Genomic DNA, 25,597 nt, shown 5'->3' on the forward strand with positions numbered 1-25,597 from the left:
AGAGTCAGACACGACTGAGTGCACATGCACAATGAACGTACTGCGCTTGAATCATCCTGAAACCACCCCACCCCAGCACCCCAGCCCCATGGGAAAACTGTCTTCCACCAAACCAACCCCTGGGGTCAAAAAGGCTGGGGATCAACCACAGCACCACAATGCTGCCCGTTAAATTTGATTTCTGTAGTTTTTAAGCTGAATTGACATTAAAATTATATTAAATTTGGTTTCTGTAGTGGAGATTTCAAACTGAGGTATTATTAAAATAATATCCTTTTGAAAAATATTTATTGAGTATAAATAAATGTCCTATACATTAAATATCAAGAAATATTCATTACTGATTACAAGTCGGCTGTAATACTGAAGGAACCACAGAATCAAAATATCCACCCATGATACAGTAGTGATAATTCCATTCCAATACTGGACACAGTAATGATTTACTCACAAGACACAACAAAACTCACCCAAAAAGGCCATCACTTTAACCAACCTATGTCACCACAAGAGAAAATGGTTTTAAATCATAATATGCACAGTCCCACCAATCTCAGCTTTTCCATCAATTTATCAGGTTAGTTTGAGATTGTGGAGATATGCTGTCACAGAACTTAAAAGATTTCCATTTCCTTGGTTTTATTTCAAAATTATTATTAAGGAATTAAGATGGACGAACATACCCAATGATAGTTTTAAGTAAGTTAGTCTTTCATAGGAGAAAAGGAATAAAAATTTAGTATAAAGAAAGCCTCCTCCAAGCAATGAGTCTCTTATCGGGGGGGCGGGGGGGGAATTAATTTTTCCTCCAAGGAAAGGAAAGAAACCTAAATCTGTTATGGCAAACTTGGAAAGATAAATATTCCCCAGTCCCAGAATACGAGTTTATTTTACACGATGTACTTGAATGATGCAAGTCTACGAAGCAGGGATCTGTGGCAATCCAAATTCATCCACCAGGACTCCATCCTGTGAAAAGAGAGTTGTTCAGTGTCACTATTTTCCAACTGACTTAAAAAAAAACTGATTTCAAACATTTAGTGGTCAAAATTCATTTCCAAGTGGTTAATCAATGAAAACAAAAATCTCACTGAGAAGATGAAAACAAGCTTTTTTTCAAGAGAGGTAAAGTGGCAAGTGATAAACCAGAAAAAGAAATGGAAGGGATCAAAAGGGACGACTCTGCAGAGTAAGGGAAGAGTGAGAGAGTAAACCTGGAACGGGGAGAGGCGGCTGCGAGTGTCCAGGACTTGAGGAGTGGCCACAGTAAAGGCTGCAGAGTGAGCACTTGCCTCCAGACTCCCACTTTCACTCTGGTCCCTAAAGTGGAACAGTACCTCTTGCAGCCTCACCAATCCTCGAAGGAGTGGTGCCCAGGGCAGGAGTCACTGCCATCTCATACTTTACTACAGGCTTCTAGGCAGTGACTGGGCGTCCCTGGTGGTTCAGACAGAATTGGCCTGCAGTGCAGGAGACCCAGGTTTGACCCCGGGGTCAGGAAGATCCCCTGGAGGAGGGCATGGCGACCCACTCCAGTATTCTTGCCTGGAGAATCCCATGGACAGAGGAGCCTGGTGGGCCATAGTCCATGGGGTCACAGAGAGTCAAACATGACTGAGCGACTAAGCATGCACCCACAGGCAGTGACTATCAATTCAGAAACCATAGCTCAAGAGCACATTTAAATCAGGAATCTGTGATCTTCTAAACATGGAAATAACATACATGCTTCAGGAACCTGTTACCAGGGGTTTAAAAAGGTGAGCTATGGTAGTGTTAATAAAAACTATTTCAGGAATGCTGAGAAAAAACAACCTATGCAGCTGGCTCAGAGTGGTGCGGACGGCATGGGCAGTAGAAAAAGATTAAGGCAACTCCAAGCGCAAGGAGGAATGGGGGGTAAAGTGGGGAAGACCAACCACAGTCCAATGTAGGGAAACTGGGCTTCAAAGGGTTCCCAAAATAGTGACAGTCTTTCCTTGTTCTTGCTTAATACCTTTTAGATGCCCAGGCTGATGATCAAGCATAAAGTCTTTACCATTTTGCACAGAAAATATGAACAGAAAAAGCTTTCACCTTGTTCTTCGTGTCAGTGGGAACACCTTCTGGAATTGCGGGTGCAGCTGCTGCTTCATCCAGATAAGAACTGTCTTCATCAGCCAGAAGCTCATCACCCAGTGCATCCAACTCTAAGTTGAAACAGTCAACATTTTAAAAAATGTAAGCAAAAAAATTGGAGGCTAGGGATGACTTCCCTGGTGGCCCAGTGGTTAAGAATCTGTGCCAATGCAGAAGCCATGGGTTTGATCCCTGGTCTCGGAACTAAGATTCCACACGCCGCAGGGCAACTAAGCCAATGTGCCACAACTACTGAGCCCACGTGGCCGGCAATGAGAAGCTACCACAATGAGAAGCCCATTGCTTCTCATGAGAAGCACCACAACCAGAGTAGCTCCTGTTCACTACAATGAGAAAGCCCACACTCAGCAATGAAGAGCCTGTGCACTGCAACTAAGACCCAGTGCAGCCAAAAAAAAATTTCCTTTAATTAAAATAAATAAATAAATAATTTAAGAAAAAGAAAGTTGGCAGTTAATGTTACGAAAGTCAGCTAAATTATTTGCAATAAGATGAAAATTTAAAAACAGAGAAGGGATTGTTAATTTCGATTTTCAAAATAAAAGATGGCTATTATAAGGAATTTTCAAGGAAACTGGGGTGGTAAAAGTCCATGAAAAAAAATTAAAACAAAACAAAACAACTATTTCCCACAGGTTTATAAGGCCCTAGTATTCATGAGAAGACTGTATAGTTATTAGTAGGCCAATTCAAATTAGAAAATCCTGACAATAACAAATGTAAAAAATTCTTTTCCATTTACTGATGAACTTGAAAACAGCCAGTGAGAGAAGGCATGAGATTGTTGTATAGACAGTGACCATGACATGAGATCAGGTTTTAAAAGTAAATCTATGGCAAAGTTGGAAGTGAGCAGGGGGAATAGCAACAGCAGGTAGAAACTCATCAGAGGAAACTCAAGATGAGAAATAAGGAAGCAGAAATAAACAGGGTAGGGGGGAGAGAAGGGGAGGTTATAGTCAAAGCAAGAACATGGAGACAAAGTAGTAGTAATGGGACAGGGCCATCATCCAACAGAAAACCCAGTTACTCATGCTAGAAACTGACAAACATCTTTGACATCTCCCTCTCTCTCCACATCTAATCAATCATTAGGTCCTGTCCATTCAACCTTCTAAAATTTCTTCAGTATGTCCACTTCTCCCTATCTTTGCTGCCACCGCCTTAGTCTCAGGCACCATCATGTCTTAAATGGACTACAGCAACAGTTTCTAAACAACTCTCCGTGAGGCCGCTTCTTAACAACCCCTTCCATTCCATCTTGCTAACCTGTGCTAATCCTTCGGGTCCTATGCCTGTCTGTGACTCCCAATTAGGTTGGATTCCTCTATGTTCCCATGGTACCCCATACTACTTCTTCCCATCAGTCTGTGCTCTTTAACTCATGCAGTTTCTTGCCCCTGCTAGAGGAGAAGGTCCAGGAGTGCAGGGATGGTGTTGGTTTTCTTCAGTGCTGAATCCCCAGCATCTAACACAGGGCCTGGCATACAGTAACTGATGCCCACTAAGTATCAGTATCTGCCAACTACTGTTTCTTGATTGGCTTTACTGTTCTGAGGAAGAGGACTCAAGCAGGAAAATGAAGAGAAAAAAAAAAATGGCAGGAAATGACAGTGTTTGGTTACCAAGCACCGGGTCAGCACAGGCCTTTGCCCGGATGTTGCTTCAGAGCTTGTCCACCTGAGAGTTGGTGAGGTATGCCGGTCTGATGTGGCTGCTGCCCAAGCCCTGTGCCCACAGCCTGTACCACAGGTGAATTTTTAGGGAACCCTCATAGAAATCTTCTCTAATGCTTGGGAGAAAAGATCCCTGACAGTTGTTCCTTTCAGACGCTAGGCTACATATACATTGCTTTTCCTATAACTTACCTGCTTCGAGGTCATCTTCATCTAATTCTGGGGTGCCATAACTACGACTCAGTGCTTCTTGGATTTCATTTGCATCTTCCATCATATCCTCTAGCTGGTCTTGTAGATCCTACAAAAATATATATGACAGGATTTTTATTCAATTCTTACCATTTATCCCTAACTACCCCCTGTCTCTATTCTCTCCCCTGAATCTTAGAAAAAAGCCATGGACCACATAATCTTCCCCTATTTTTGGTGGTAAAAATGTAAACTTGAAAAATAAAGAACAGAATCAGTAATCTTGCATTTGAATTTAAGATGCTTCGTGGAAAATCAAAGTGCTATTACAAGAAGAGATGCCCATCTCTCTCTTTACAGACAGTTTGTTTGAAACAGGAAATCAAGCAACATTTACACTATCAAAAATCTTCAAGTTAAGAGAAAAGAAAGTAACTGAGACATTACGCTTCTCAACTCAGCCCAAAACTGACTGCACTGTGGAGGGTAAGGAAGCAGTAGCAGAAACAACTGGATGGTACAAAAAGTTGTACTGGGCCCACCCTCCATGGCGAAACAGAAGTGGATTCAGCGTAGGCTTGATATCTGAGACAAGGCTGGTGAAAAAAAAATTGACCGACGGCATATATCATCTGGGAATAATCTATCTGTACTTTACTAGGAAACTACTAAAGGGCCACAAAGAATGTAAAACCCATTTGAGAAGTGGTATAGCGTAATAAAGGGCAGTTAGTATAATGATAAGAAGAGCAGACTGTGGTTAAACATTACCAAGCTAAAGTTTTATTCAGTATTCAAAAGTTTTATTTCATATTCAATGAAAAGTAATTTCTCTTAGGCTTAATTTGCTCATCTATAAAATGAGGTTATTAATAGCCATTCTTCATAGGTAATGATTTATTGTAATAACATATGTCATAATATGTGTCAAACACTAAACACTTAATACTATATATTGTCTCTTATGTTAAGGATGTACAGAACAATTTGTTTTTCATATGCTGAAAATTCCACACAGAGGGGAATGGACTCCTGCTGATAATGCAGACGTTCTAAATCAACACTGCTTATTCTTCAGAATTTTTAGAGCAATGCAAAACGTTTAAAAACTCCTTCCTCACCCCCAAATTAGAGGTTTGTTTTTCCACATAAGGGATAGAAAATAAAATGGAGAAAAATATTTTTTAAAAAGAAAATGCTTTCTGTTTCCAAGTACCAAACTACCACATTGCATATACTTTAACAGTCTGCTACGCAGAGAAGCACTGGCTGAAACAATAATTAAGAGGGTGAAAATAACATAACTAATCAAACCGAACTCATTTTAGACTTTTACATATCAAGATAAGTCACCCAAAATTTCAGAGTGATCTGAAATTTTTTTATATCTAATAGGATCTCATAATCCTATTAGAAAGAGTAGGATTTCTAGCAATAGACTCCAGGATAGGCACAGGAAAAAAATCATCACAAAGAATTAGCAGGTTCAATTCTGCAAAAACAAACAAAAGGAATACAAAACAAATACAAGCACTAGACTGGACCACAGAAATTGGGAAATACAAAAAGAAATAGGAGAACACACATGTAGAGGCAAAGTTTTAAAATGAGCACTAGAAAACAATAAAAATGCTTTTCAAGTGAAATATTTTAGGAAAACAAATGGGATTCAAACTATCCAGCCCAGTCAAAGACACACACCCATACACATCAAAAAAGTTAAGAAAGGGGCTCTCCACCTATTATGCAAGCAAGCCTATTAGGGCAGGGGTCCCCAACCCCCAGGCTACAGACCAGTACTGGTCCACGGCCTGTTAGGAACTGGGCCTCACAGTAGGTGAGCTGTGAGTAAGTGATGTTTCACCTGTATTTTTAGTTGTTCCCCATCACTGACTTTACTGCCTGAGCTCCACCTCCTGTCAGATCAGTGTCAGCAGCATTAGATTCTCATAGGAGCATGAACCCTACTGTGAACCATGCATGCAAGGGATCTAGGTTGCACGCCCCTTAGAGAATCTAACGCCTGATGATCTGAGGTAGAGCTAAGGTGGGGATGCTAGTGCTGGCGAGTGGCTTCAAATAGAGAGTATCGTTAGCAGAGAAGTTTGATTGCACAAAGACCATAATAAATCAATTGCTTGCAGACTCATATCAAAACCCCCAGATGGGACCATCTAGTTGCACGGAAACAAGCTCAGGGCTCCCATGGATTCCGCATTATGGTGAGCTATATAATTATTTCATCATAGATCACAATGTAATAATAATAGATATAAAATGCACAATAAATGTAATGTGCTTGTATCATCCTGAAACCACTGCCCACCCCCCAGTCTGTGGAAAGACTGTCTTCCACAAAACTGGTCCCTGGTGCCAAAAAGGTTGGGGACCTGTATTAGAGGACAGGAGAAGGAAAATCAGGTGGGGAGACAGCCAGACAACCACAAGTGAAAAACGAAACATACAGAAAACCAGAAATACCAAAATTTCTATTTTGTTCGTTAAACAGCACTAATTAAAACACAAGGAACCCTGAAAGTAGAAAATAAAATTCAGTTCATTGTTTGATTATCGAATAATATGATACAAATAAGGCAAGCATACTCAGAACATTTTTCTCAGTGAATCTCTATCACTAAGCCTAAATTCTTGGAAGCAGAAACTGGTGGAGGACTAGAGAGGGTCCCAGCAGTATAAGGAGGGGTGCTGGAAAACAGCAAGATGAGAGGAACGCCTTCACTCACTGAAGACTGGAACCATCAGGGAGCACCGTGCAGAAGCAGTAAGATGCTGGAGACACACTAGGAACATCGCTAAATGGGGCAGACCCGCTTTATGGTGCTGAAGAGCCTCTCCTTCATTTGTTCACCAACCACTCAACAAACCGAAGGCCAGGAACTGTTTGCAGCACTTGGGAATACACTTGGGAATAGTGAATAAAACTGAGTCCCTGCCCTCTTAGAAAGAGACATTCTACTGAGTGTTTAGGGGGAAAGACCACTATCATATGTGCAGAGAAGCCTTCTCCTCTGACCATCACCACTCCCTCTGCTAATCCTGTCTGCCATCTGGGCTGCTCAACTGACAGAGTTAAGAGATGCCGAGCTCCTAGGGCTCACCACCCCAGCTAAAACATGATCTCAAGAAAGAAATGCTCATTTTAGGGACATTATTATTAAAAACCTAAAGAGATAGGGGGAGGTGATCAAGAGGCACAAACTACTATGTATAAAATAAATAAGCTATAAGGATATATTGTACAACACAGGGAACACAGTCAATATTTTATAATAACTATAAATGAAATATAACCTTAAAAAAAAAGATGACTAAGTTCAGGGGATCTAAAGTACAGTGTGGTGATTATATTTAACAATACTTGAAAGTTGCTAGGAAAGTAAACCTCAAATATTCTCACCACAAAAAGTAACAGTAATTATGTGAGGTGATCTTACAGTGATAACCATTTCACTGTATATTTCAAATCACTCCACTGTACACCTTCAACTTACACTCTATTATATATCAAGTGTATCTCAATAAAACTGGGGGTGGGGGTGGGCAGGGAATCTAGAGAGAATTACTAGAAAAGGGAACCAATTCTATACCAGGAACCATGCTAGGTACTTTACATATATTGTCCAAAATGTTAATTGCGGACAATTCTGGGAGATGAGCAGCAACATCACTACTTTACAATTGACGCAACATGACTAAAAATCATTAAATGAGTTAGTAGTAAAAGGAAATTGGGCGTTTATTCACTGGGTGTTTATTATGTGCCAGGCATTGTGCATTTAGATACACCAGCTCATTTATTTCACCGTCATAATAACTAGAGAATCCTGTGGACAGAGGAGCCTGGTGGGCTGCTGTCCACAGGGTCGAATAGAGTCAGACACGACTGAAGCGACTTAGCACGCATGCATATGTTGGAGAAGGGAATGGCAACCCACTCCAGTATTCTTGCCTGGAGAATCCCAGGGACGGAGGAGCCTGGTGGACTGCCGTCTACGGGGTCGCACAGAGTCGGACACGGCTGAAGCGACCTAGCAGCAGCAGCAGCATAATAACTGCATGTGGTATTAGGATCCTTAGGTTAACAGTGAGGACCTTTGACGCTCTTTCCCAAAGTTACTCCATTAGTGAACGGGAGGCCCAAGATTCCGTCCCTCTCCTGGGCTCTTCCCATCACATACATTTTCATGTGGACGCTTTGAGAAACCAGTGTGCATTCTCACAGAAATCAGCAAACATCTCACCTCAATCTGGTCAATTTTCACTTGCTTGTATGCTTTCTTCATTTCCTTTACTCCCAATTTCATAGCATCAACCTAAAAAAAAGAAAGAGAACATACCATCTCTTAAGAAGCCATGATGGTTAAACTGTCTTTTAAAAACTATAGGAAAAAGAGCACAGGAGCACAAAAATAAAATGAAACCATGGGAAAAAGTGCTTTGGGAGTACCGTGGTCTTGGTGTCCTTCAATGACTGGATGGTGTAGTTGGCTTGTTCCATATTAAATGACTGCTGGGCGAGATTGTCCCGCTGCTGCTCGTACCTTTTCAGAGTCAAATGAAAACAGTAATGTGAGGCAGATAGAACTCTTCAGGAATAAAAAATGGAAGCAATGCAAATAAATTACTTTTTTTCCAAAAAAAAAAAAAAAAAAAAAACTCTTCAGGAAGAAAGTGTCTGTAATGCTAGATAAGAGAATCTTCTTAAACAACAAACCTTAACAAACGTACATAAAAAATGTGAAAAACAATTTAATCCATCTTACACAAACATCATTTGATGTTCCTCCAATCTTCTTCCTTGGAATGTACTTTAACTATAACACTGTTTTCCACTTAACATTATTAGTGCTGTTTTCTACATTGCTAAGAAGTCTTAATATAAGTTTTTATGTTTTAAATTATTTTCAATGCTAAATTCTCAGATGTGGAATTCTTAGGGGGAAGGAGCAAGACTATATTTAAGGTTCTTCGTACATACAGTGAAACTTTTTCCAGTACACTGAACTGCTTGAGCACTGGTATTGTTATTTTATTAATCTTGTATCCATAAATAGGTAATCTATCCAACCTAATATACTGCCTGGCACTCCAACTATTTTTTTTTTAAATAAAGTTTTATATCAAAGTCTTATATGTCTCAAAGACTTATATCACTAAAGTCTTTATACAGTATTTGAAAACCATCTAACCATTCAACCAGAAGAAAAACGGTCAATGATGCAGGCAAATGGTGGTGGAATATTATCACACCATTAAAAAAATATGTTTCCAAAAAATATTTAGAAGGACAGAAATACTTGTGATACAACATTAAGTAGAAAAGGATAACTGATAAAATACATGCCATTTGTTTCCTTCTAAAAGATTATATGCACATGTACCATGTATGCACAAGCAGAGAAAGAAACTGTAAGAAATTAGCATTTTAAAGGTGGTTATTTCTGGCAATAGGACTCTTGGTGAATTTTCTCTTCTTCTATTCATGTTTATGTACTCGCCAAGTTTCCACAGTGAACCTGTATTCTTTTATCGAAAAAAAAAAAGCTACTTAAAAATTGCAATGCTGGACTTCCCTGGTGGCCCAGTGGATAAGAACCCACCTGCCAATGCAGGGGACATGGGTTCAAACTCTGGTCCGGGAAGATCCCACATGTTGTGGGGCAACTAAGCCCAAGCACCACAAGCACTGAGCCATTGCTCTAGAACCTGTGAGCTGAAACTACTGAGTTTTCATGCCTAGAGCCTGTGCTCCGTAACAAGAGAAGCCACTGCAATCAGAGGCCCACTCGATGCACGGAAAAGTAGCCCCCACTCTCCGCAACTAGAGAAAGCGCGCGCAAAGTAACAAAGACCTTTTTGGTGTTTGTTTTATTATTTTGGTGTGTGTTTTATTATTTATTTTTGGTGCAGCCAAAAATAAATAAATTTTTTTAATAAAAAAATTGCAATGCTATCAATTTAGGAGGTTAACAGTTTTACTACACACTCTCATTGCTCTAGGCATCATAGTTTTCTTTTTATAACTCTGTCTAATCTGAAAGGAGTAAGATGGTACCTGATGCTTTATAAGAAGTCATTTTGTAAACAAGAATAGAGATACCAATAATCTTTCTGCTCTTTATCAGCTGATCCCACCTGACCCCTGCACTCCTCAAGAGGGTCTCATCAGCTGGAGAGCCCACAAGGTTAAGAACCAAAGATAATGTTGGGTTTCTGCTCAAACACTGGGACACAGTCACTTAAAACAAATTGCTGCTGCTGCTGCTGCTAAGTCGCTTCAGTCGTGTCCGACTCTGTGCGACCCCATATATGGAAGCCCACCAGGCTCCCCCGTCCCTGGGATTCTCCAGGCAAGAACACTGGAGTGGGTTGCCATTGCCTTCTCCAATGCATGAAAGTGAAAAGGGAAAGTGAAGTTGCTCAGTCGTGTCCGACTGGTAGCGACCCCAGGGACTGCAGCCTACCAGGCTCCTCTGTCCATGGGATTTTCCAGGCAAGAGTACTGGAGTGGGGTGCCACTGCCTTCTCCTAAAACAAATTAAGGGCTGCTAAATCTTCTGATGGGTGGGAACAAATATTTCAAGTTTCCCAATTTTACAGGCAAACAAATGAAATTTTTAAAGGCACACTCTAATTAAATGGGAGAATCAAACTCTACAGATTTGGGAAGTCTATACAGAAGCCACTAGACATACATGGCTACTTAAATTGTTAAAATTAAATAAAATTGGACCTTGAGTTCCTTAGTCATACTAGTCACATTTCAAGTGCTCAATAGGCACACGTGGCTAACAGCTATTGTACTGACGAGCACAGACAGAAAACATCTCCCATCACAGCAAAAAGCTCTATTTAAATGGACAGTGGTGCAACAGATGTTGCTGAACATGCAGGGGGAGAAATTCTAGTTAACGGTATGTGTAAATGAAATTTGCAATTAACTGAAGAATGCTTATAAAGTGGTGCATGCGTGCTAAGTCGCTTCAGCTGTGTCCGACTCCTTGCGACCTTATGGACTGTAGCCTGCCAGGCTCCTCTGTACCTGGGATTCTCCAGACAAGGATACTGCAGTGAGTTGCTGTGCCCTCCTCCAGGGGATCTTCCCGACCCAGGGATCAAACCCCCATCTCTTACGTCTACCTCTCTGGCAGGTGGGTCCTTTACTACCATGCCGCTTGGGAAGCCCTTATAAAATGGTAAGAAAATCTAAAGGAATACAAGACCATTTCCCTTTTGGTTAAACCTGTTAGAGGAAAGGAGATCATACTTATATAACTTACATCCGCTTTTGCTTTAACACCCGCAAGGCTTTCTGCTTGACCATATTCTAGGAAGAAAAGTAGATTTTAATGAAAGGAAGTAGAAAATATACAAATGGTAAATGAATCCCATATCCTCAAACTCACATACCTACTTCCTCTCATCTTCAAAGCACTAGACATGGTGGCTCCCAGACTGTCCACCTCCCAAGTGGGCTCTAAGCTCCAGCCCACCTCAGTCTTTTCATCCCACATCTCAGTACATTTCCTTTTCTAGGGGATATTATTTCTACTCCAAGAGGGCCAATTTTGTATACGCAGGTGCCTTAGAGAGATTTCACATTTGGACAGTCTGCTCTCCACTCAAACTCACCATGCCCAAACTCATAAACCTGCTATCACCTTGGAAATGACTAACAACAGCCCCACCAGTCTCTCACTTCTCTAGGCTGAAAACTGTTACACCAACCTTACCTTTCCTCTCTCTGTTGTCTCCTCATGCATTGTCATCATGTTAGATTTTCAGAACTCACTTTCAAATTGATTCCTCTCATGTCATTCTCATGACTACCACCATGACTTAGGCTTTCATCTCCTCAAGTCTAGGTAGGCTGTCCTGCCTCTGGTCACTCTTCACTCCATGCCATCCAACTACGATGGCAGAGAAAATCCTCTGGTCACTTCGCTTTCTATACTGTTTCATAAACCACTTTGTCTCCTCCAATGAAGACGGAAAAGCAGGTATTATTACTTCACAGATGATAATAATACCTAACACTTACTGACTGTTTCTATGCACTAGACATAGTACTATGTAAGTCACATGAATTACCTTGTTTAATCTCATGCTATAAAGTAGATAGTATCCCCATTTTACAGATTGGAAAGCTGAGGTTCAGTTTGCTAAGTTCAGATGCTAAGTAACTTGCTCTCACTTAAATGCCTAATAAGTTACAGAGATGGGGCGGGGAGAAAAAAGCACCTCAAATTCACAGTCCATACACTTACATACACCACTCTATGTTTCTTCCTAACAGAAGAGGAAAGTAAGAAATTAAGTGACTTTATAAAAGTCACAGCTAGTAGGTAGTGATGGTATTAATAGAACACTAGTACTTTTCCCCAACATGCCATTCCTTAACCAGTCTATTATATATACCTAACCTGACCAGCCAAGCAACTCATTAGTCTGAGCAGGCCCAGCCTGTCCAGATTGCCACGTTCTCAGTAGAATATGCTAATTCCCACATACATGTTTCTGTGTGTGTGATCAACATCTCTCCACCAGGTCAAGCCCCAGTTTTCCTCTTATATCAGGCTGCAAACTCTCCTCCTTGAAGGACACCCTGTCACAAATGTTTTCCCTTTACCAGACTGTGAGCATCTCTTCTATATCCCTCACCAGCAGGCCCTACTTCCACAGGTACTCAAATCAAGGTGTCACAACTTCTGCAGGGGCTGTCTACCTTACCTTTGCAGGTCCCTCCCTCATCTTCTTGATCTGATCCTTATACTTCACTAGTTCAGCATCCAGCCGAGAAATCTTCTTGTCAATGGATTCTGCTCTGCTGTCCACCTTGAGTGGAAAAACATCAAAGGCAGTGGTAATTATTGCAATACATTTACATGAAAAGTGGTAGGGGAGGGATGAATATAGAGGAAGAAAGGAAAAATGAAGAAGAGCATATGGTGAAGGTTGAAAATAGCGATTCCTAATTGTGGGGGGTCGGGATTCTCAGAAATCCTGCGGGAGGGGGGGGTGTTAAACTGTATTCCACCCCCCTAGATTCCAATACTCTAGGGGCATCCTCAAGTGTTTGAGCAGAAAAAGAATTTGAGAATCACTCGATTGAGTCGAAGTTTCCCAAGAATTGGAGACTAGGCCAGCAGCGGGTTCAACCAGAAAGTGTGTGAAAAGAGTTACTGCCCAATGGACCCCGGCTAGGGCTGGAGAGCTAACGCTGTTCACTTGGATAGAAGGTGGTGGCCTAGTGACAGGAGCTAGAGTTCTGAATTTTGTGTAACAGATCCAGGATTGGGTTACAGATATACTGAGCTAGGATATCAAGCCGAGATTCCTGACGTCGGAGAAGGATGAGGGACGGAAGAGGAGGAAGGGGTAGGGCTGGATGAGGTGGGAAGCGTGTCAGGGCCTATGGCTGGTCGGGGTGCCCAGGGCAGTCAACAGCGAGTGGACGCAGCACCGAGCGCCAGAGGGGGTGGGGCGCAAGTAGGGTTAAACAATGGTGGGTTAGGGGTCCCCGGTTTGTGGCGTCAGCAATGACTTGGGTAAGAGGAACGAAAGTGGTGGAGAGAGCTAAGGTGTAATGGGCCCGGGAGCCAGGAGTAGACGCCGAAGTCGGGGGTGGACGGGTTAAGGGGTGTCAGGGTTCCTGAGCCTAGTCAGCAAGTCTAAGTGCCCACCGTGCCAATGCAGTCAGTCAAGCTGGGCGGCGGAGCCTTGGGTTTCGCTTTCCCGAAGAATCGGTTCATCTTGGGCGGCCGCTAATAAAACCTAAACACTGGAGCAAAACCAGAAACGGAAGCAGAGTCACCTCCGTCTCCGACTTGACTTCCGGCCCCCCATGCGCAAGCGCAATGTGCCTATTGGCGTTTCCCAATCCTTTATCCGGATTTTCAGCCTGATCTTCCGGGGAAGGGGAGCTCCGGGAAGTTGGAGGGGAGGGACCGAGAGTCATCACGGGGCGTGGCCCCGGCGGCGGGCGTGGGCGTGGCCCCAGATAAGCCAGGCGGGGCCTCGGCTGAGTGGGTGGGGTAGGGGGCGGCTTCAGAGGAATTGAGCCGGCCTGGAGCGGGGCTGCTCCGAGGGGCGGGGCCGGTAGGCCCGGGAGGGGCTGGGAAGTAGCCGAACCGGGGTGGAGGGCCCCAGCCCAGCTACCATCGCAGGGCGGGCAACAAGCGCGGGTCTGGCGGACCGCGGGGGCGCGCGAAGACCGCGAGGCGACCGGGAGCGGCTGGGTCCCCGGCGGCGCGCCCCTCGGCCGGGCCGGGAGCCGCGCCAGTCGCTGCACCCAGCCGAGCGCGGTCCGCCTCCCTCCCAGAAATCAGCCGTCCGGAGCGTGACCAGAGGGCATGCCGGATCCACCAGAGGCGCCGCCGCCTGCGCTCGCAGGCCGCGGGTGAAAAAGAAAGCACGGCCTCGCTCGGCCCGGAGCGAAGAGGTGACCCGGAGCGAAGAGGTGGCTCGGAGCGAAGAGGTGGTCCCGAGCGAAGAGGTGGTCCTGAGTGAAGAGGTGGCCCGGAGCGAAGAGGTGGTCCGGAGCGAAGAAATGGCGGCAGCCGGGCTCAGCGTGACCGTCACCCACAGTGAGCGCAGGCTGCCGGCTGGGCTCCGCGCTGGACCACGAAAGTCCGGCGGGGTCTCTGGGTTTGGTCGCGTGCCCTCCCGAAGTGTGTGTCCTTGTATTTGGAGTCCAGAAGCGTGGGATCTTGTTTTTACTGGTCTGCTGTCAGCGCACCTTTCCACGTGGCAGGTGTATTTTGTCTCAGGCCGTTTGTTAGATCCTTGATGTCTGTGCTTCACGTCGGGGTCCTGGTTGTATGTCTTAGTGTGTGCCTGCACAGTTGTGGTGGGCCTTTGTGCCTGGCTTGTATTTGGCCATGTTGTCTGACTGCTGTGTATCTGGACACCTACTTGGTGTGCAGGAGTCAAAACTCATGTGTGCTGTTTGAGTGAGGCGTGGGTTCAAGCGTACACTCAGGGCGCCCTTGGGGTCTGCCTACTGTTGGAGTTGACACAGAACTAGACAATGACGGTTCTCCAGGGAGCTGAGTCCATAAAGTTTCCTCAGGACCAACGAGGGGAGACCCCAGGGCCTCAAGAATCTGGAGACCAGGATTCTGCAGGTTTCGGTGACCTTGGGATGTCTTCTTTCTAGGCAGCTGGTTTCTTCTATGCGAAATAGAATTGGTAACACCTGTCCCGCTGACTTCATGTGGCTGTTGAGTAGGCTTAAGGCTTGGCGTGATGCACTGGACACAGGCTGTGCCCTTGCTGTCCACATATCCAGAAAAGAATTGGCACCTCTGCTCCAAAAAGAAATTTCTGCTGTTTGAGTTTTTTCACTCATTTTTTCTTTATTGGCTCCACTGGGTCTTTGTTGCTTTGCTCGGACTTCTAGTTGCAGCGTGCGGGGGCTACTCTTCCTTGAGATGTGCGGGCTTCTCATTGGGGTGGCTCTAGGCATGTGGGCATCAGTAGTTGTGACACATGGGCTTTGTTGCTCCCTGGCATGTGGAATCATCCAGGACCAGGGATTGAACCTGTGTCCCCTGCCTTGGCAGGCAGATTCTTATCCGCAGCACCACCAGGAAAGTCCCTCATTTATTTTCTGGGCACCAACCCTATGTGTCCAGTGGGAGAGACCTGGAAGAAAAGCAGTTCCTTGCTCATTATAGCAAAGGAGATAGAAACAGTTCCTTGCCCAGTACAATACAGAGGAGAGGCCAGTCAGGCCAGAGGAGGCAGATGGCTTGTAAAGAAAAGCACAGAATTTGAAATCAGATAGATCTGAGGTTAAGTTCTGATTGTAGAGATGGGTCTCACTAGGCAAGTCTTAACTGGACTGATCTCATATCTTGCTTATCTGTGAAATGGGGAGTAATAGGTAGTACTGGCTTCATGGGTACTTCATGGGGTTGTTCTGAGGATTAATTAAGATTATGCATAAAATAAGCCTGCTGCTGCTGCTAAATCCCTTCAGTCATGTCCTACTCTGTGTGACCCCTTAGACAGCAGCCCACCAGGCTCCTCTGTCCCTGAGATTCTCCAGGCAAGAATACTGGAGTGGGTTGCCATTCCCTTCTCCAATGCATGCATGCACGCTAAGTTGCTTCAGTCATGTCTGACTCTGTGTGACCCTATGGACAGTGGCCCACCAGGTTCCTCTGTCCACAGGATTCTCTAGGCAAGAATACTGGAGTGGGTTGCCATTTCCTTCTCCAAAATAAGCCTAGTTAGCCCCTTACACATGCTAAATGCATAAAATGTTAGCTGATATCACTGATATTGTTAGTTCCTGTAACAATTCCCAAGGAAACAAAAATCCTTGAGCAGGTCTTAAAGGCTGGGAAAATGAAGTGTCAGCCTCTATATATTGGTTTGTGTTTTCTTCAACACTATTCTCTCTCCCCAGGCAATGAGAAGCATGATCTTCAAGTTACCCCACAAGAAGGCAATAGTGAGCCAATTGTCCAAGACCTGGCCCAGGTTGTTGAAGAGGCTACAGGGGTTCCGCTGCCCTTTCAGAAACTCATATTTAAGGGTAAGCTTTTCTCTTCCAGCTCTGAGCCTGTTTAAAACTATTTAACCTTACCTAAGAGTAAGGTTAGTTTTTCAATCTAGGACAGTTCTTTGCTTGTTAATTCCGTCATTTTCCTTCAACAAATATTTGTTGAGTACCTACTATGTAGTGGTCACTTGCAAACACATGCACAGGTATTCGAGTTGGAGGCACATGAGGGTGGCAGAAACCTTACCATTTTTGATGAGACACATGGGCAGTCTTCCCTGGCTAAGTTAAATCCTCTTCCCAGTGTATGTTCTTGTAGCACTCCCTCCACTTCTGCATAGCTTGTATTGAAACTACTATTAAATAATTGTTTCCATAGTCACCAAACATCTGGTGTCTCTGATACAATAGCAGACTCCATGAGGGCAGAGATACTTCTGTGTTTTCAGTGCTTGGCCTAGTGCTGACACAGAGAAGGTGCTGAACAGACTAATTTAAGGGACATGGATGTAGCAGGCCCAGTGGAATATGGTGATTTCTGCCAGGACACACCTACTCCCATCCCCATTCTCTGGTCTTCTCATTCCCATGGGAACCCATTATTTTGTATCTGATGAAGCTAAATTTATCCCATTTGGTGCCAATCATAAAGAATTTAGTGATGGGAAGCATTTACTTTTATACTTCATATTGTAACTCCTTGTCTTTTCTCTTTAAAAACATTTCATTTTATAATTATAAAGGCAATAGAAATTCATGTTTGTAAATAGAGGAAAACACAAAAAAGAAAATGTTCTCCTGGATAAAACCCCTGATAACAATTCAGTATATTTCTGTCCAGCCTTTGTTTGTTTGTCCTGGCATCTTGAAGTGTGGGTTCTCAATTTGTGGCTTTTTTTTTGTTTCTGTAGTCGACAAAACTAGGATCATTTCTAGTGATCTTCTTGTAACACTTGGTCATCAACACATATTGTGGCATTGAAGTTTCCTGAAAGATGAGCTTTAGTGCTACAAAGTCTTCTGTTATGATGTATAGTAATCAGTCCCCTACTCCTGAATTTTTTACTTTCCAGTTTCTCACTGTTATGAATAATAATAATTGTGTAACAGTTATTGTTTAGGCACATGTCCAGTTATTTGTTAGGATCAATATCTGAAGTGAAGTTATTGGGTCAAGAAACCTTCTAAAAATGTTATACCAACTCATTCCCTTCTCAATAGTGAACACACTATTTCCTATACCCTTGCTGAAATCTATTTTCACTGTTGTACAAGTTACATTTGACATAACTGTCTTCTTTTTTCAGGAAAATCTCTGAAGGAAATGGAGATGCCATTGTCAGCACTTGGAATACAAAATGGTTGCCGGGTTATGTTAATTGGGAAAAAGGTAAATTGCTTTTTCTACCAGAAATACCTCAGAGCCAAATGACTAAGGTCTTTTACATGAGTGTCTGTTTAGAAGGCCAAATTGGGGGCTCAGGTTTGACACTGGTGAAGTAGTGCTTGCCACACAAATGTAGTTGCTATTTGTTTAGTGGATTTATCAGTTTTATTGTTCTCATATCCTTCAGCTTCTGTTCATTAGGGTTTTCACCCTGGGAATTAGGAGTGGTTGTACTGCCTCAATTATGTGAGTTTTGTGCTGGTGGTGGAATTTCAGTCTGGATAAAATGATGTCTGAAGCAGTCGCTACTCACTTGGAGGGGAATTTGCAAGAGACTGTCAAACCTGTCAATTTTAAAAATATGTACTCTGAAAATTTCAAGAGCCTCTCTTCCTTTAACTGTTCTTTTTACTAAACTCTCCCGTGAGGTTAAACCCTCTTTGGCTGGAAAGAAAGGTTCAGGCTAGAAGTGGGGGAGTAAAAAGAGTCAGTTGGTGACAAAAAGGGTTGAGGTCAGTAGACCCTGGGGCCAGCCATGCATTGTGACACAGTGGAGTTGTTGGTCAAATGAAGTTCCCTTACTTCGACCTGGGTGTGGCTGATTCAAGAGTGGAGAGAGGGCAGAGGTTAGCAAGGTGGAGGCAAGAAAAGTCTCCTGCAGACTTGGACTGGAGACTGGAGACCGCCAGGAGACTGGCACTCAGGATTTGGCCACCAAGAACAGTGGGAGACAGTGTAAAAGCGGGAAGCTGCTAGCTACCAACGAAGTTGAGAGAAGGGGAAATGGTCAAGACTTCTTACTCAAGGGTCAGGAAGAACGGTGATGGAAAAATGAGCACAACCCAAGGGTTGAGCTTGAAGAAACTTTAGGACCCTCAACTGGAATTGTCCTGGGGTGTGAGAAGCCAAATCCCATTCAGGTCTCAGCTTTACCTCTTCTGGGCTGTGTGACCTAAGGTTACTTTACAGTTACCTCAATTTCATCATTGGATTGTGGTAAGGCTTAAATAATGATACAGGTAGAGTGCTTAGGATGATGCCTAGCATAGAAGGGATGCTCAATGAAAGTATGCATCGTCATCATAGTCATATTGAATGAGAGAGCTCAGGAATTCCATCTAAGGAAAGGATAGAATTCCGCCTGTCTCACCTTCTGGACTCATATTCTAGGTGTTCACTGTAATTAGTTAACACTCCAGGCTTCAGTCTGGAGTGAGTTGGTGGTCAGCCCCAGGCTAAGGTCAGATCTGGCTCATGAATCAGCTTTGTTCTCTGAACCCAAACCGTCCAGCTCTCTCACCAGAACATGTACCTGGTACCTTCTCTCTATCTCATCTAGTGCCTTTGTAGATAGAAAACCTTAGTGTATAACCCTCCAGCTTGCTTTCCAAGAAGCAGCAAGTTTAAGATGATGTTTTCCTAGGGGAGTGGTTTGACCACTTGTGGTCAGATTTTTTCTTTCTGACAGAAGCTACTATTTTTGGTGATTATTGAATTCCTCTTATTCTTAACATTTTAGAACAGTCCGGAGGAAGAAGCTGAGCTAAAGAAGCTGAAAGATTTGGAGAAATCTGTGGAGAAGATAGCTGACCAGCTGGAAGAGCTGAATAAAGACCTTGCTGGAATCCAGCAGGTAACTCTTCTGGTAGACTTGACTTTCTGCCTTCTCTAAAAATTCTCTAGAGACACAAATGTGTGGTTATGAGGGCAAACTTTGTTTTTGGTCCCCCCTGGGTTCAGACCCTGACTCTTCCCATTCTGTAACTGGGCAAGTTTGCCTTTGTCTCAAGTCTTCTATAAAAAAGGGAGTGATGATGGCAACTCCCTCTTGGGCTGTTGTGAGGATTCAATTACATAGTTTAAGGCTGAGACATTCTAAGTGCTTTGTAAGCACATCATTGTTATTTACAAACCCCAGCCAGCATCCATTTGTGATCCTCCGAGAACACCTGCCATGCTAGGATCATGTGTTGTCTTAAATAGAATAAATAGCTTCTCTCAGTCTAGGCAGTTATAATGTATTTGGCAAGGCAAAGAACACTGATTCATAGAATGTCCAAGTTGAGCATGATATTGGCGAGGGGTCATCCTATTCAATTCCTTGTAGTACTAGATGTGGAGGATCAAAACCAAATTAGAATTAGTTATGGCCTCAAACCACGTATTTATTTTTGATCTCTTCATTTTATAACATTAATGGATGTATGATTGTGTTTTAATTACTAAAGTACTGCATACTGATTGCACACAATTTTTAAGAAGACATGTGTGCACCAATATGAAAAATAATAATTACCTGTAAGACCCCCAACTCAAAGATAACCATTACTAAAACCTGGAATCTGTTTTTTTATCTTAAAAAAATTGGTATAATGTTAGGTATACTTTGTAGATAGTTCTTTCTTTGGTTTAAGGAATTGAACACTTTCCCATGTCATTAAAAATGATCATACTTAGTATACCTGAAACTAACACAGTATTGTAAATCAACTATACTTCAATAAAGAAAAAATGTCTTGACTGGAAAAAAAAAAGATCATCCTTTTCAAAACTCGCGTTAATATGCATCACATGAGTGGATCATAGTTTACCTAACCAATTCTTTATTATTTATCACCTAATGCTATTTAACATTATGCATAATGCTTCTTTTAATGTCCTTGGGCTTAAATCTTTTTTGGCCATTTCTCATTTTCTTGGTAGAGTAATTCTTTCAGTTGGAATTGATAGCTTATTTTATTACTTGTTGCAAAATCTGCATCTGTAGCTTTTGACTTTAATAAAAACATCCTCAGAGATCCCTGCTGTCCACCTGTTGTCACCAGCTAACTGATCATTAGGCCAAGTAACGTGAATAAACAGATGATTTAATAAAACAAGTAAGTGGTGCCATCTGTTAGCAATATGTCTGTGTCAGGACTCATATTAAAGGTCTTGTATTTTCCTTTATTCTCACGGTAACCCTCTGGGATGTGTGTGTCATGGTCTCCATTTTATTTTATTTTTTTTGTTTTTTTCTTTTTGCCTTTGTTTATTTGGCTGCTTGTTTATTTGGGTCTTAGTTGCCTCATGCAGGATCCTCATTGTATCGTGTGGGATCTATTATTGGGGCGCACGGACTCTCTAATTGGAGTACAGAGGCTCAGTAGTTACAGCAAATGGGCTTCACTGCCCAGCGGCACATGGGATCTTAGTTCCCTGACCAGGAGTTGAATCCTCGTCTGTTGCATTGCAAGGCGGATTCTTTTCTTATATATATACAGTGTTGTTTATGTATTTATTTTTGTCTGTGCTGGGTCTTTGTTGGCGTGTGGGCTTTTCTCTAGTTGGGCGAGTGGAGGCTGCTCTCTAGCTGCGGTACTCGGGCTTCTCCTGTTGCAGAGCACAGGCTCTAGGGAGCGCAGGCTTCAGTAGTTGCAGCATGTGAGCTCAGCAGTTGTGGCTCCCGAGCTCTAGAACACAGTCTCAGTAGTTGTGGCACCTGGGCTTTGTTGCTCCCTGGCATGTGTGATCTTCTGGGATCAGGGATCAAACCTGTGTCTCCTGCATTGGCAGGTGGATTCTTTACCACTGAGCCAGTGGGGAAGCCCAAGGTGGAGTCTTTTTGTTTTCCTTCCCCAAGGCAGATTCATAACCATTGGACTGCCAGGGAAGTCTTCCATTGTATTATTTTATTCATTTAATTTGGCCAGCCTGCTCAGCATGTGGGATCTTATTCCCCAGTGGGGGGTGGAACCCGTGCCCACTGCACAGAAGCACGGAATCTTCTGGACTGCCTTCTGGACATGGAATCTTCTGGACTGAACTACTGGACTGCCAAGGAAATGCCTTGATCTGCATTTAAAAAATGAGGACAGCAAGGCACAGACAGGTTAAGGAACCTGCTCAAGCTCACCAGCCAGTAGCTAGCAGTCAGAATTGAAGCCCAGGCCTGTCAAACTCTAAACCCTGTGCTCTTCACATCTGCCTCTGATGTGCAGGTACTCGCTGGGAACTGGGGGCTTCAGCAGAGCCAGGCCTCTGGAGGCATTTGTGGCCCCAGTAGGCCATGTGAGATGGAGGGGCCTGCAGCCTATTACAGTGCTTGAGGAGGCCCAGGACTGGCTCTTCTGTTTTTCCAAGAGGTGGAGTTGTGGGCCTGCAGTTTGGCCCAGCCTGCTGGGGAACGTGGACCCAGGGTGAAGCTGCTTCATCAGTGCCTGGCTTGGAGTTTTCTGTCAGCCTCAAAGAAACACTTGGAATAATGCGTCATTCCTCCACAGGGTTTTCTGGCCAAGGATTTGCAAGCTGAAGCTCTCTGCAAACTCGATAGGAGAGTAAAAGCCATGATCGAGCAGTTTATGAAGATCTTGGAGGAGATTGACACACTAGTAAGTAAACGCTCAGCCGAGAAGGACTCGTTTCCTCTGATGGCTTTTCGGTTAGTTTCACTTTCTCAGTATCACACTCATTGCCTGAGGGTATTGGGCACCTATTGAGCAGTGTACCAGACACTGCTAGGTCTTTGGTGAATATGCAGAAAGATAAGACAGTTCCTGATTTCCCCTATCTCATGGACATGGGGCTTTTGTCATTTTTGTTTATGTGTACTAGTAGCTCCTAAGAGGGTGTCCCAGGGGGCGCAGTGATAAAGCATCTGCCTGCCAATGCAGGAGACAAGTTTTCTCTTCCTGGGTTGGGAAGATACCCTGGAATAGGAAATGGTGAGCCACACCAGTATTCTTACCTGGAAAATCCCAAGGACTGAGGAGCCTGGTAGACTACAGTCCATGGGGTTGCACACAGAGAGTTGGGCATGACTGAGCACACACATACAGTAGCATCTAATCCTCACAAAGCAGGGACCGAAGTGATCCATGGTCTCAAGGTCAGAGAAATACAGGGTGTCACTTTCCTGACACTCTTGTGTCTGGGCCCATTACCTGTACAGAATACAGTCAGACCCAGCTCCTGGGAGGCTGTTAGGAATCACTGATGCCATGTTCCCTTTTAGATAATATCTCTCGCCCGATACCTCATTCTTAGGGTGAACTACTCTGCTTGGGATTCTTGAGGGGCGGTGGTGTAGGGGGTGGTAAAGAAGAGCAGAAAAGCATTATGCTTCTCATGCCACAGGGAGCTCGTGGCCCAGCCAGGACACAGTATCCATTCACAGGAAACGGTGAAAGGACAAAATCCAGGTCTATGGTCCAGACCTCGAGGACTAAGTAGTGTTTATGGAGTGAGAGCCATGAAAAGGGATGTGCAGGACAGAGATCCAGGGAAGTGATTCCGGAAAATGCCCGTCACCCACATTGGTGACCTGTGGCCTGCTTGATGTGCTATGGGTGTTTCTGACGTGTTCCTATGTCATGTTCACTTACTAGGATTATTTATATGTCAACTTATTCTTCCGTAGATTCTGCCAGAAAATTTCAAAGACAGTAGAATGAAAAGGAAAGGTTTGGTGAAAAGGATTCAGGTGAGTTGTGTGGTAGGGCATCACAAAGTGTCATGCGTCAGCGCATGTATCTCTTCAAAGCAGGGTAGAGTACATGTGTGGTGGGGACTCTCTTCAGTTGTTACTATCAGTATGAACCCAGAACACGAGCTCCTTTCATGTCCCTGTAATTGAATTTGGATTAAACTGATCGGGAAAGAAGTTTGCTGGGGAGCAGACAGGGCTGACACGTTACGCAGTTCTAGGAGGTGCCATTCCTGTGGACAGGGTCCCCTGAAATCCTTCCATTTCAGTGGCAGGGCTTCCTCTCCTCAGCGCCTTTTGGAGGGTTAACTGAGAGCGCTGTCACTTCCCTCTCCTGAGTCTAGGGCCTGGGCTGTCTCCATCCCCACACACCCGTTTAGCCTGAGTCAGTCACCCAGGGGTTCCCCAGAATGGCTTGGCAAAGAACCTCTTGTGGCTAAGGTTGGCATGGGTTGTCTGGCCTCCAGTGGCCCTCACTAGTCTGCATTTATCTTTTAGGCCTTCCTAGCTGAGTGTGACACAGTGGAGCAGAACATCTGCCAGGAGACGGAGCGACTGCAGTCCACGAACTTGGCCCTCGCTGACTGAGGTGAGGCAGAGAAGGCCGTGCTGCAGTGAAGAACAGCCCTACCAGCTCTGCCATCTCCGGAGCAGAAGTTACCCGCCTTCCCCAGAGCTGCTGGGGGCAACTGGCCCATTGCCTTTTCCTTCTCTCACACCTGCTCTCAATGAACAAGTATCGTCTGTACAGTCTTTAGCCTCCTGTCAGCTTCTTGTTCTGTCTCTGTGGATCTGTGCTGTCTAGCAGCCCACCTTGCCTGGAGAGTGCCCCCCTGACCGAGTCTTCCCAGCTGTTTGGACCTTTGGGTGCTTTCTTTGGGCTGGTGAGAGCTCTTATGTATCCTGAGGTAGTTCTGAGTTTATCGGCCATTTTGGTCTTCAGATCCATGAGGCCTTTTTGTGCTTATGATCCCATAAACCTGGCTGTGTAAACCAGAATCACCAGGAGCCCTTGTCTGGTGAGGACAGTCGGGAATGGGTCAGAACAGATAGCCCGAGTGTCTCTCATGTGACCTGATTCTGAAACAGCCGGCCGGTTGTGGGTTCATGACCCTGTCCTCAGCTCACAGTGACCCTGGTTAGCCATAGGTCATGAGATCTCTGGTTCATTCCTGGAGTTGGGCCTGTGGTTGATATATGGACTGCCTTGCTCCCAAGCAAATCTCTAGAAGGTTAGAACCCAGAGTTGACTAAGTCTCTGCTTGAAACCAGGTCAGAACCCTGGCTTACAAGGGGCAGTGAGGAGGGCCGGAGTGAATACACCAGGCAGGTAGTGAAGGGCAACCATAAACCTCTTAGGAGTTCCTTCAGAGGTGGTGCTGTGAGCCATCCCCTTCTGAGATCTACATTTTCTTCAAGTTACTTTGAGGTTGTTTCTGTCTGTTTTGTGGTCCTTTCCCCCTTCATTTGTTATTTAAAAAATAAAGCAGTTTATATACGTATCAGCAAGCAGAAGAGTATTAAAACTTTATTTTTTTTTGACTTGCCATACAGCATGTGGGACTTAGTTCCTGACCAGGGATCTAACCCATGCTCCTGCATGGAGTTGTAACCACTAGTCCACCGGGGAAATCCCAAAAGAGTGTTTAAACATTTTTTTCTTTTTGGTAGATGAAGTATGAGAAACAGAAGCCTTCTGAGATTCTAGTCCAGAAGTCAGGAGTGGTCTACATACTTCAGTGGCCTCTTAAATGGGTCAGCTGATGTTACCCCCATTTTTCACACAGTGCCCAGGAGAAAAATTCCTAAAGGCCACTCTGAGGCCAATCTTATCTGGCAGAGAGGGCGTCAGTGAAACCCCAGGAATTTAGGGCTATGTGGGTGGGGCCGAGGACAAAGTGGGAGCATGTGGACGAGGCTCAGGGTCCCACTGGCCCACCCCCAACTGTAACCAGAGTAGTTCAGTGTTGACCTGTTTATGTGCAGTAGCTGTGTGGTCTTGGGCCACACCAAGTTCCTGTGTGCCAGATACCATTCTAAGTTCGTTAGTCATTTAATCCTCACATAGTCCAGGAAGTAGACAGATACTCTCCCTGTTTTAGAGATGAGCTTAGGTGATTTGCTCAGGATCATAGAGTAAGTGACAAAGCCAGGACACAAACTAGGCGGCTTGATTCCAAGCCAGTGTTCTTCATCTCTACTGATTT

The 25,597-nt window shown here is 44.1% G+C and overlaps 2 protein-coding genes across 2 annotated transcripts; one reads left to right on the top strand and one right to left on the bottom strand.

Annotated features, from left to right (window-relative positions):
- Window positions 1-271: 271 nt before the first annotated feature.
- On the bottom strand, window positions 272-13,960 carry CHMP5 (charged multivesicular body protein 5). The gene is made up of 8 exons (XM_020905116.2): window positions 13,712-13,960; window positions 12,759-12,863; window positions 11,309-11,355; window positions 8,476-8,569; window positions 8,270-8,341; window positions 4,008-4,116; window positions 2,077-2,189; window positions 272-969 (listed from the first exon to the last, which is right to left on the bottom strand). Exons 1-8 carry the CDS (start codon window positions 13,778-13,780, stop codon window positions 919-921), a joined length of 660 nt encoding a protein of 219 aa, XP_020760775.1. The 5' UTR covers window positions 13,781-13,960; the 3' UTR covers window positions 272-918.
- A 520-nt stretch (window positions 13,961-14,480) lies between these two features.
- Window positions 14,481-24,899, top strand: BAG1 (BAG cochaperone 1). Its single transcript, XM_070459614.1, has 7 exons — window positions 14,481-14,614; window positions 16,444-16,572; window positions 17,847-17,929; window positions 19,446-19,559; window positions 22,189-22,296; window positions 23,325-23,387; window positions 23,889-24,899. The coding sequence occupies exons 1-7, from the start codon at window positions 14,578-14,580 to the stop codon at window positions 23,976-23,978; spliced, it is 624 nt and encodes a 207-aa protein (XP_070315715.1). The 5' UTR covers window positions 14,481-14,577; the 3' UTR covers window positions 23,979-24,899.
- Window positions 24,900-25,597: the final 698 nt, after the last annotated feature.

Source organism: Odocoileus virginianus, chromosome 31 (assembly GCF_023699985.2).
Source record: "Odocoileus virginianus isolate 20LAN1187 ecotype Illinois chromosome 31, Ovbor_1.2, whole genome shotgun sequence".
Lineage (NCBI taxonomy): Eukaryota > Metazoa > Chordata > Mammalia > Artiodactyla > Cervidae > Odocoileus > Odocoileus virginianus.